This window comes from Battus philenor, unplaced genomic scaffold (genome assembly GCF_028537555.1).
Source record: "Battus philenor isolate CCGP_79_NKW_IND1 unplaced genomic scaffold, ilBatPhil1.0.hap1 SCAF_16, whole genome shotgun sequence".
NCBI classification, from domain to species: Eukaryota; Metazoa; Arthropoda; class Insecta; order Lepidoptera; family Papilionidae; genus Battus; species Battus philenor.
This window is the reverse complement of record NW_027181678.1, coordinates 12,853,237-12,865,368: the sequence shown is the minus strand read 5'-3', so window position 1 is coordinate 12,865,368 and position 12,132 is coordinate 12,853,237. Positions and strand designations below refer to the sequence as shown.

The 12,132-nt window shown below is 36.1% G+C and overlaps 1 protein-coding gene across 1 annotated transcript; it reads right to left on the bottom strand.

Annotated features, from left to right (window-relative positions):
* Positions 1–1,106: 1,106 nt before the first annotated feature.
* Positions 1,107–7,713, bottom strand: LOC137919479 (beta-alanine transporter-like). The gene is made up of 7 exons (XM_068762565.1): positions 7,505–7,713; positions 6,555–6,738; positions 5,293–5,551; positions 4,473–4,722; positions 4,022–4,407; positions 1,621–1,799; positions 1,107–1,433 (listed from the first exon to the last, which is right to left on the bottom strand). Exons 1-7 carry the CDS (start codon positions 7,711–7,713, stop codon positions 1,107–1,109), a joined length of 1,794 nt encoding a protein of 597 aa, XP_068618666.1.
* Between the last annotated feature and the right edge of the window lie 4,419 nt (positions 7,714–12,132).

The window sequence follows — 12,132 nt, the reverse complement described above, 5'->3', positions numbered from 1 at the left end:
ATTAGTATATAGAAATATTTTATAATACTAACAAATAAATATTTCATCTTATGCAAGATATTATTTAGAGTGAAATCAATATGTTCCATTGCCACTACACTAAGATTAAAAAAAATCTGTTATTACCAAAGTAATTTATAAATTTAATATATTCTTTTGTTATTGTATATTTCTTATTTAATTCACGTCATTAGACATGTTAAAAAATCTCCTTAATTTTGTAATGATTTTATAATCGAATATAGTTAAATAATATGTTCAATGTTTTTTTTTTAAATATATTTAAATAAACGCTTTATACATTTAAAATAAATTATTTTGTTTGTCTTAAATTTGACGTTTAATTTGCCCGGAGTCCCCGGAAAGAAATCTTTTAAAATGGACCCCGGACAAAGGGTTGACAAAATAAGGAAAGTTCTCGAAAAATAAGTAAGATGATTTGTATATGATATGTAGCAGTATAAGACAGCTTGGTGATACGGTATTAGGACCCTTACTAGAGCATTGTTTCCCAAGGTGAGGTCCACATGTGGGCAATTTCATTGCCAAGAGGGGCAATTTGAATGTGGAGTCGACATGAGTTTAATTCTTTAGCTTTAATATAAAATTTTATGTATATTATAGGTAGGTGTACACATTTAAGAAAGTTTTCCATTCAGGCCGCGTGGGGCGTATACGACCGATACTTTAAAAATTAAAAAAGTCTTTTAAAACGTATGCTTTACACTTTTTTAGTACAGCAAAACTATAATTAGCGGGAAAAATTATGAATTTTAATATGCATTACGTACGCGCATGCGTGATGTGAAGTTATATATATTCGAGCATACAATTTATTTGTTTAAGAATCCTTTGTTTTTCAACGAGAACTGCAAATGGCCTGAACGGAAAGTGCAGCGGGGGTCGCATACGCCCTGCATGGCATGGAATGTGTTAAGTGCATAACTTGAAGGCGTCATTCAAATCAACTGCTTTGATTGACCAAACAAAGAAGGTTCTTGGAAAATAACCCCAAGATGATTTGTATATTGCAGAAGATGGGATACCCTGATGAACTCAACACAGTTTCAATCGACTAGATTACATTGTGATGATCATTTTAAATTTTACTTGACTAATATGAATTCGACGCTTTCATTATTTTTATCTATAACAGCGGCGACGTTGTCTGTCAAAGATATATTCACCATTTCACAGTTACAATACGTTTTACATTTTCTACAGGTTTCAAATAAATCATTCGCGTCTTTTGAATTAGTTTCTCTAACTGGTGGGTTGCAGCAGAAGTCCGTGTCGAGACCCATTTTCTCACCATCCTCCAGGGTCTGTGGAAGGTGTTGGTTCAGGGTCTCCGGTAGTAACAGGCTCGCAATCCCACCCGCCACCAGAAGCGTGCCCATGATAATTAAAGGCAACACCATAATGTCGGATCCCTGAAACATTATTATCACCAGTATTAATGAAAAGAGTCCTGTGTAAATATCAGGGGAACCGGAAAGTAATGTCGCTTTCTTAAGTTAAATTCACACGACTACATTTTTAATAAATATTTATTTCTAATCAATAATATATTCAATTTCGTCATGAACAACCTTTTCACACAAACTCAAAATTGCTTACCAAATAATTAACGAGGGGTATGAAGATAGGTCCAAGCATGCCCAGCACCGAACTGAGGCTCATACCCAGGCCGCGTACCACTGTTGGGTAAAGCTCCGACGCCATCAGCGGTAGCACAACAAAAGACGAGGATATGCCCATTTTGCCCACGCAGTACAATGCCAACGTCACGTAGGTTTCTAGAAAGATTTCGATCGAATGTACAATAATACTTTTGTGATTAAATTAAATTAGTCTACATCATAGATATCTGTTTGGGTGATGATAAAAATTAAGATAATCAATCTTTACCAGCATATACGGTGCAAATTACACGACTATATATATATATATATATATATATATATATATATATATATATATATATATATATAGTCGTGTAATTGGCACCGTATAAGCTAGTAAGGAACCGCATTTGTTAACCTGCTTTCAGCATGATAGCGAGCTTGGTCAAATTGCCTGTTCACTGCTGTCTCAACCCGCTTCCTATGAATGTGATGAGAGAACTCTGATGATGATAAAATGTAATGAAGCAATGGATATTAAACAATAGCTTTTTAAATGCGTATACAGTGTACTCTATTCTTAAAAGCCAGTAGAGTCCATGTTGATCTTGTCATTCGTATAATGCTATTTTTAAACAAATTTAACTTGACCTTATTAACGTAGACGGTAAGAAAATTGATCCTCATTTACGAATAATTACACCAGTAAAGGCAGTACCCAGGGTTAATTAGCACAAAAGATATGTTGGCACAGTTAATTAGATAATACACTGTTACGTACTGTGGGTTCTGAATAGAAATGAAACACCACTGGTTCACAAGGAGTCCTTTATTCACAAATCATATGGTCACCCTACTTTAACACTATGTATACTTTCGCTTAGTCCAAACCACGCTTCCAAATCGCTTAAGAAATCACTGCTCAAACAACTTACCAAATAGTCACTTTGTATCACAGATCGTAGATCTTAATCTTATAATTCAAAAAACAACTATGAACTGTCGACATGCAGAGTACACCTATTTATACTACGGAGAAGGTTCTAGTAAGTTCGCGATAGTACTCGGTTAGAATTTCCGAGAACCGTACACAAAAATCTATAAATATCTTCAGGTCACACGTGTTTACGGCACTTCTTGATCCTAGGGTTCCGTGTTTATTGTTTAGAGGGTTTTGTAACTCGTGCTTTGTAACAGTACTAATTAAAGATAGCAGTCAAACATTATCCACTAAAAATAGATTTTTTAGAATTATATTCAGCATTTAAGAAAAGAATCCACAATCAAATTTAATTTAATATTATTTTTTGTACACGCTAGAAAATATATACTTAGTTTAAATATATACAACAACCTTTTTCCATGTAGTATAGAAAATCAATGCCTGAGCGGTAAAAATCAATCTGTTTTTTCGTAAAAGATGTCGACAGAAACGACATTACATTCCGGTCCCATAATACATACATACATACATGAACATTATTGTTTGGGAAAAGGCAAATGAATTACTTCTTGAAGAGAAATGGTTGAATTATTTTCACAGCTATACCGATGTCACTAACATATTTTTGACGTTTACAGCACATTCAAAGTATAACATAATTTCATGAGAAACTTCTTCGATCTTTTCAAGCGACAATTATCCTTGTTATCGTCGTAGTGTCTTTATATATTCTCCTCACGCCCATTACAGGGTTCCCACCGACGCACCACACCACATCCGCTGCAGATACAACACTGCAAGCGCTAATCACACAGCACCAGCGACCACTTCACCTGCGGCACTTCGCATAGCACATCGCGTCATTCGCATTAGAACAAAACACTACTCATCACACCATAACACCCGCTCTTAGGGGGTGGCCGCCCGCTCCCTAATCACGAACAGCTTGGGCGAACTGAGGTTGGATCCGGATCCATCCTTGGTTCAACTGTAGTCCACACTACCGTCCCAAGCCTAAATATAAGTAAAAAGTATATACACAACATAAACACTATACAGCTCTATTCGGGTAGAGCGGCTTACTACGTGCGAACGTCATCGTACAACTGGAATTCGCCAGTACAGCTTCTGTTTTATTTTTAAGTTTACGGACCCTTCCGCTCCGTGAACTCAGTTCCGATGAAGCTGTAAAAACCCACGGGCTAACAGCATCAACTTCAACCCAAACCAAGTAGCAGTTATATATTACCACCCCAAGAACATTTATATTAGATATTGTTTACGTCTTTGAAAGGTGCTGGATGCTTCCACCTGGTCCTACTGGAAATCTATGGAAGAGTCTTATGTAAATATAGGCTGTTATCTAACTACATTAATCAATGTTACAATGAGGCCACGCTTAGGTGTATATTTTATAACTAAAATGTATTGAGTTAAAATAGAATGTACTAACCATGTTGCACCAGAAAAGTGGTCAGACAGGCCACACCTCCAACGACCATGCTCATACAAAGAGTCCATCGCCGGCCCAGTCTCTCCATGGAAGGCCAAAGGAACAAATAAGTGGGCAGTTCCACAATGCCCGCCAAAAAGAAATTGAGAAATTCATCACCTCCCAGCACTGGGGCGTAATACGACAGTCCAACATATACGCTTGTGTTGGTGAACCATATGAACGTAATGATTATCGTCTTCTTCCTCAGATTGGGAGTACGGAACAGATCTAGAATTCCGTATTGGCGATTCTTCGCCTTCTCCAACTCTTGCTTCTCTTTGTCCGATTCATATTTTCGACGTAATTGTACCATGTAGTTCGCTGGTAGAGATTTTCCGTTTATTCTGTAAGAGAAATGGAAGGCTCTAGTATCAAAAATTGTTTTTTTTCTAGTTGTAATAAAACCAACCTTGCCATATTCTTGAGTATAATTTCTGCTTTCTCGAACTGTCCACGAGCCAGTAACCAGCGTGGGCTCTCTGGCATCGGCCAGATGTAAAAGAAAAAACAAATGAATGGCAGAGTCGTTGCCAGTGCAAGGTGACGCCAGTCGCGTACTAAATATACAACTCCTGCCAGTAATATAAGTCCCATAGAGTATGCGATGTTTGAGAGAATCGTGCAGAGTGTCCGACATCTTGGACCCACCAGTTCAATAGCTAAAATCAATAATAAATTTATTTATTTACCTTGAACAGGATACAATTAAAAACATTACATTAAAATATTGTAGGAAAAAGATAGCAACATGCATATAGCATAAATATAGTGCTTTAAACTATAAATCGTAGTTTTAAAAGTCTAGCATGTCCAGAAGGTCGACAGAAGACTTTTTAAGGTCACTGGAAGACATTGAATGCATGCGGCTTGCAGTTGGTCCTACTAGAAATCTATAGGAAAGGCCCACGTCCAGCTGTGGACGTTCTAAGACTGAAATTCTGCAGAAGGCAGGCCACCTTCCTATACCAACCTCAGAGGACTTACCACCCTAGCGTCTCGATCATCATGAGCCTTCGACGCTTCATAGCAAGGCGCGGACTTGGTTCAACTATATTTTTAGATAACGGAACCAACTTCATAGGTACTAATTAATGATAATGATCTGAGACCCAAAGATAACTTATGATTACATGCTATATATATACGCTTATGTTTATCCAGGACTTATTAATAATTATTACGAATTTGAAAAAGATGTTTTTTTAGTGTTATTAAATGCTCTTGCTTACCTAATACATATGGGGTTGCCATTATCGCGGGTACAGTAAACCCAACTCCGATTCTATAGATAATCCACAGTGGGTAATTTTGAGCGAAAGCTGTGGCAACTCCAAATACGCTTTCAATGAGGAGGTAAATGAAGAAGGAGGGCTTCCTTCCGATCGTATCCTGCAGGTAGCCGAAGATATAGTTTCCTATGATTCCTCCAACAGCCAATAGCACCAATCCCAATGTTGGATAGAAGTCTCTATTGCAGACTAGGTTCCACTAAAGATAACGAAATTTATTTTTTAATGTAACAAATTAGCTGTTTCAACAAAGTTCGTAATGTCAAAAGATATTGTCCTATTTCAGTCTAATGGTGTTTCCCAACGTGGGCAAATCGAAAGTGGATTGGACACGAGTTTAACCCTTTCGCTTTAATATAAAAATTATATTACAAACGAAAAAGGTTGGAAAACAGTGGTCTCATACAAAAAAAAAATTAACGTATTTCTTATCAATGAAAATATTACATAATATTCTATAGACTCAATCGATTTAATTACTCAAATAAAACAACATGAGACGATTGTTTTGAGGTTCTGGAGTGAAGACCTCAGACCGGCAAGCCCTGGACGTCCACCTACAAGATGAACAGTCGATCTTTTTTTGGAATACGCTGGAGGCAGGTCGTCAACAACCAGTCTTATTCGAAATCTATTGATGAGGTGATGTTCGGTGGTGATGATTTTGTAGACTATTCACGTATAAGAATGTGTTTTAAATTCTAGTTGCCTAAATTTAAAAGTAGCCTTTACAGACAGAGTTTGTTCTGATTCTAAATTCTGTCCAATTGGGTTCTTCTGTGATTTTTCTTCATTATTCTCAATAGATCTATGTAATTGATTTATATTGGATTTTAATATGGATCAATATTTAATTATATGTACGTGTAGAGTTCAATAATCTTACGAATTAGATTTATAATACTTTGATACTTCTGTTTCTTAACTAAACAATAGATAATAATAATAAAAAAATTGTTTAAATTTTCGAATTCTGATTTACGAATTATTAGATAAACATAAGATAGACAGATATAAATTATTTAAATATTCTATCAAGTTATCCCTACATTCTCTTCTTTAACTTCGTGTTCTTTTTTTAAAAATAATTTTTAAAACTTTTAAATAGCCTTCTAATGTTTTTAATCTGTTAATATTATTTAACACAGCTTTAAATTCTGAAAATAATATATAAATAAATTAACAAATAAATATTTATTTACCTCAGTTACAACTGTATTCTTGTAAACATCTTTTTCGTAATACCATCCATTGGCACACGGTATTATGTCACCTCTGTCAGCCTCTTCGATATCAGGATAGTTGCTAGCTATGTAAGTATAGTTCAAATCATACATACTGCATTCGGAATATTCTAGAACGCCATTTTTAAGTTCCATAGGTATACTGAAAAATAGATATGATTATTCGTATGGAAAAACTTTTTATACAAATACAATAATAATGTTACGTACTGTGGGTTTTGACTCGAAATGAAACACCACTGGTTCATAAGGAATCCTTTATTCACAAACCAAATGGTCACCCTACTTTAACACAAAGTATACTTTCGCTTAGTCCAAAATCGCTCAAGAAATCACTGTCCAAATAACTTACCGAATAGATACATTATATCATTGATCGTAGATCTTAATCTTATAACTTGAAAAACGACACTAAACTGTCGACATGGGGAGTACACCTGTTTATACTACGGAGAAGGTTCTAGTAAGTTCACGATAGTACTCCGTTAGAATTTCCGAGAACCGTACACAAAAATCTATCAATAATATCAAAGCCACGTGTGTTTACGGCACTTCTTGATCCTAGGGTGCATTGTTTATTATTTATAGGCTTCTTTAACTCGTGCTTTATAACAATAACATAGCTGTGTACTTTGTGTTAAAGTAGGGTGACCATCTGATTTGTGAATAAAGGACTCCTTGTGAACCAGTGGTGTTTCATTCCGAGTCAGAACCCACAGTACGTAAAAATATGAAGAAGTAGCTCAATGAAGCCGCTTCCATATTTTGTTAGCATTAACGTGTTGTATGGGCGCCATCTGGCGGCGATGAAAAGATGAATAGCTGGTTTTTTTGATTAGGATGCATCACAAGTTGTTTATTTAATATAATACATATCTATTTTAAAGAGAGAATATGTAATTCTTCACCTAATATTCTTCACGATCTCCAAATCGTTGATCTGATCCAATTCCGGCACACGGCACCAGTGTTTCACATCTGCCGCCATGAACAGCTGCGCGTACGCATGGAATCCGCAAGGAATCACCGCCGGTAGCAACACGAAGTAGATAACCAGCTTTTGGTACCTGCCGAACACTCCTACGTCCTCCAATATTGCGTCGAAATCCATCACCATTACTGAAATTAATTCCTGCGCTTAGTGTGAACAAAGTTTGGCATGAGCTTACTGCCATTCGACAACGAAATCTAGTGGTTGAGATATGACTTCCGATTGTAACTTGTGTGATTCTGCTATGAAACACAAACACTCAAGAAAACATATAAAAGACATTTTATTTAATGCCCAAACTTGTTTTTAAGCGACCAAGGACCGCATGAAAAAGATTTCACGCAGAAAATAACTTAAAAGCTGACCTTTCAGTTTTGCGAACTGTTTTGATGAAGTTGCAAAAGCCTCTGAGCTAGCAGTGACATCAATAGATACAATATATATATATATATATATATATATAAAAAATTAAGGGCATTCAAATGATCATCTATACAAATAAATAAAATCGCAGTGTGTGTTTGTAATAATAAAATAGTCGCTTTTTACTAGACATATATGAATGTTTATAAGTACATGTACTAAAATTACATTCTACTATATTTTTGTCACTCTGTATATTTGTTCCAGCTAATCTCTAAAATTGCTGCACCATTCTGACAGTACTTATTCTGACAGGTAGCTGATATAATAAGAAGTAACTTAGGCTACTTTTATTTCAGAAAAATACATAAACGAAAAAAAACTTTATATTTTTATTAAAATCCACGCGGACCAAGTCGCGAGTACAGCTAGTTCTTAATAAATCAAATAAAATATTACAAACAAGATATAACAAAGACTCTGTGTTTGGCACTAATCGTGTAACATAACTCCTGAAGATGCCCCGAGGAGGGGTGAAACACGTGTTGAGTGATTTGGCGGTGGCAATTGTGTAATTCGCATTGTTTGTCGCATGAGCATTTATCGGCTGGCAAGCGTTGCACTTTGTTGCACGACTACAACTGCATGTGCGGAAGTGGCTAAATATTGGTCCTTTTTTACTTAGGATGGACTTCCGCAAGGTAACGCCTAATTCCATTAAATATTATAAACAAATAATCTGAAATAATTACAATAAACGGATATAAAATAATGATATTGTTTCAACTACTGCCAGATTCACAAACTGAGTAACATTTTCAGTATGCCCCTAGCGCGGTACAATTATGACATTTTCTCTCTTCGAGGACTTTGTGGGACGAAAGAAGAGTCTCTCTGGTGTCTGCTAGACGTCGATGTTACTAGCCTTATTGTTCTGTTAGAGAAGTCGGCCATAGAACTAATAATTAAATTCTCTCTTCTTCTACTATTATTGCACCTTGTGCGCTTCTTATATGTTATTTGGCACGTCTGTATGTCTTGAGTATATTGTTTTATCGTCGTCCCGAGTGTTTTTGGAGGAAGAAGTTCATGTCCCAGACAACGTCTATACGTTGAGCTGATAATGTAGCTGGTGTTGGTAAAGTTTTCTTCCTTCTTCTTTCTGTCGGGGGTTCTCTTGCGTTGGAGTTTCTATGTGTTTTATTATGTTAATATAACCTCTATTTCAGGAGGCTTCTAGTTCCCCCTTGTGTGGGGGTATAATGAGTTTTTCAGTTTTTATTATTACATTATCTTCTATTTATTACTATTACACTTCACATGATCTGTAGTTCTCCTCCTTACAGATCTTTATTGCATCTCCTTTCTTCTTTCATATTCCTAAATCACAGTTTTTTACATTAATTATCACAGATTATTTATTATCACCGACTGTTTACATTCATTTTCATTCCTTCTGTATTATTTCACAACTTTACTAATTTTTCTATGCCTTATATACTTTATTCTTCTGTTGAATTCTAGGCATGACGGGCGCAGGTTGTATTTGCCCAAGAAGGAGGCGAAACTTTCCTTTTCTACCTTCTTCCCTAAAACTCGAGATCAAAACTGAGCCCTTTAAATACAGGATAGCCGGCGATAAGGCGCACCAGGGTCTGTCCGTGCGGTTACTTTCGTTTACGTTATGTTTACGTGCGGTTGTTGTTTTTACTCTCTGTTCTTAGATGGCGACTAGTGATTGTTTTTGGGTAGGTGAATCAGATAGAGCGTGGCACTGGGAAAAGATTGTTTTCGTACAAAAAATCATAAAATTGCGTATGAGACTTCACCGTCCAAATTCCAGGTCTTGTGAATCGCGTTGTTTTTTTTTTCATTCACCTACCGGACTCCTCTCCTTACTTAACCAAAAAATTTTCCTACCAGTTTCAGAAGGTCATCCCTGTTAAAATCTGATCCTTGCTCATGACAAACTTTAATTGTTCAGTATAATATAGATAATTCATTGTTATACTTCCTGCTCCTGCCTTCACAGCATATATTAGGACCGGAAAGTAATGTCGCTTTCTTTAGTTTCACACGACTACACTTTTATCGAGTACTTATTTCTAATCGACAATATATTGATCTTCGTTATCAACAACCTTTTACCATCTAGTATACAAAATCAATGCCGGAGTGGTAAAAATCAATGTTTTTTTTTTGTAAAATGTCGACAGAAACGACATTACTTTCCGGCCTCCCTAATATAAGCGGTTTTTGTTCATATTTAATGGAATCAGGCGTTACCTTGCGAAAGTCCATACTAAGTAAGAAAAGGACCAATATGTAGCCACTTCCGCACATGCATGCGGCAAACAATGCGAATCACACAACCGCCACCGCCAAATCACTCAACACGTGTTACACCCCTCCACAGGGCATTTTCAGGAGTTATGTTACACCGATTAGTGCCACTCACTCTCACTCTGTGTTTGGCATCCGCATTTATCAATGAGCTGGCGGGCGGTGCACTTTGTTGCACGACTACCACTGCATGTGCGGAAGTGGCTAAATATTGGTCCTTTTCTTACTTGGTATTTGTTCATATTAGTTATGGGATTTGGTTACGTTTATGTGAGTTCTGTTAGAACTACAAGTTATTATTATTTATTTATAACGGAACGTAATATATTGTAACAATAAGTATTATTAGTACAGATAATTGGTCTTAGATATTAACCACAAAACTAAGACGAAGGAGACATACTCAAGTATCGTTTTCCTTACGGATGATATTATTAACTATTATTGTATGTTATTATATCGAATATGTTTTTATATCGAATACTACAAAGTAAATATCGCTAAATAGTTTTTGATCTAAAACGCTTTTAATAAAAATGTAGTTTATTTATTTTCGTAAGTCGTTTAGCCCATAGGTATAGAGTGATATATAATTATCGCCACGCATGGCAGGTGAATTGGCAAACGCAGTGTGGTATCATGGTACGTGGAAGATGCTGCTTCCCTTCCTCTGGAAACTTGTTTACCAGCAGTAGCAATCGTATATAATTAAAGCATATAGTATGAATTATTTATAAGACTGTATACAGGAAATCGAACTTGCGGCCTACGATCGCAAATCTCAGTCCTCTACCGATGGGCTATCACTACTCATTCGTATTCCTAAGACACTCTGAAATACCTTTAATATACTTTGCATAAAATACATAATAATTAAAAAAAAAAAAACTAATGTTAATTTATGTTGTTGGAGTTGTTAGTGCGTGTATTAGAAATAAATAAATACGTTGTTATTAAAGAAATATATAAATAAATTGTTTTAAACACTTTTGATAACAACAGGAAATGGTTACAGGAAATTGGACTCACGTCTACATCGATTGGTCTCTATAAAAGGATTTCAGGTCGCCAGAGGTCCGCCTGCGAGGTCCGGCACGGTCCAGTCGACTGCTAGATTATGCCCATGATTAGTGCACCCTATACGCCGGATCCTAAGTACTGCCGGTGCGTTATATAGGGTGTTGTGAAACGAGAATAAAACGGATATATTTATCACTGAATCATGGCTACAATGTACTATTTTCATTCCGTTGCTAGTGGTTTTGATATATCTATCTAAACGTGAAAGGCAGTTTCTCGCTCAGGCTTTATTAGCAGGCTCACAAACGGTGAGCGAGCCTTCGGGGCTATACTCAGGTTTCTTTGTGAGATATCTGGAATGATGGGATACAGACCCACTGAAGCCTTAAGGTTATATAGTGGAGACGCGTATCGGCAAGTGTAGGATGTTCACTAGTAAAGTGGATAGCTGACATTGTCAAGATCGTAGGAAGACTCAGGACGAACAGAAGAATACCAGTCTCGGTAAGAGGAGAGAAAGAGAATAGAGGAGGAGAACATCACATAACTGGTGAGCATATAGAAGTGTCGCCAGACCTTTTTGGAGCTCTGTAAAAAGCAATGAATAAATAGACAAAAAAAGAACAACAATAATAAACAAGGGTGACAGAATAGATGATAAAATAAATATAAATCAAGTGGAACAACAGATAGTAAGTCAATAAATAATAATTAAGGACAAATAGATTGTAAAACAAATAATAAATGTAAAATTAGAACGCTGAACGAAAGGCGAAGGAAGTGAGGCGATGTATGGAAAGAAACTATGGGAAGTAATGA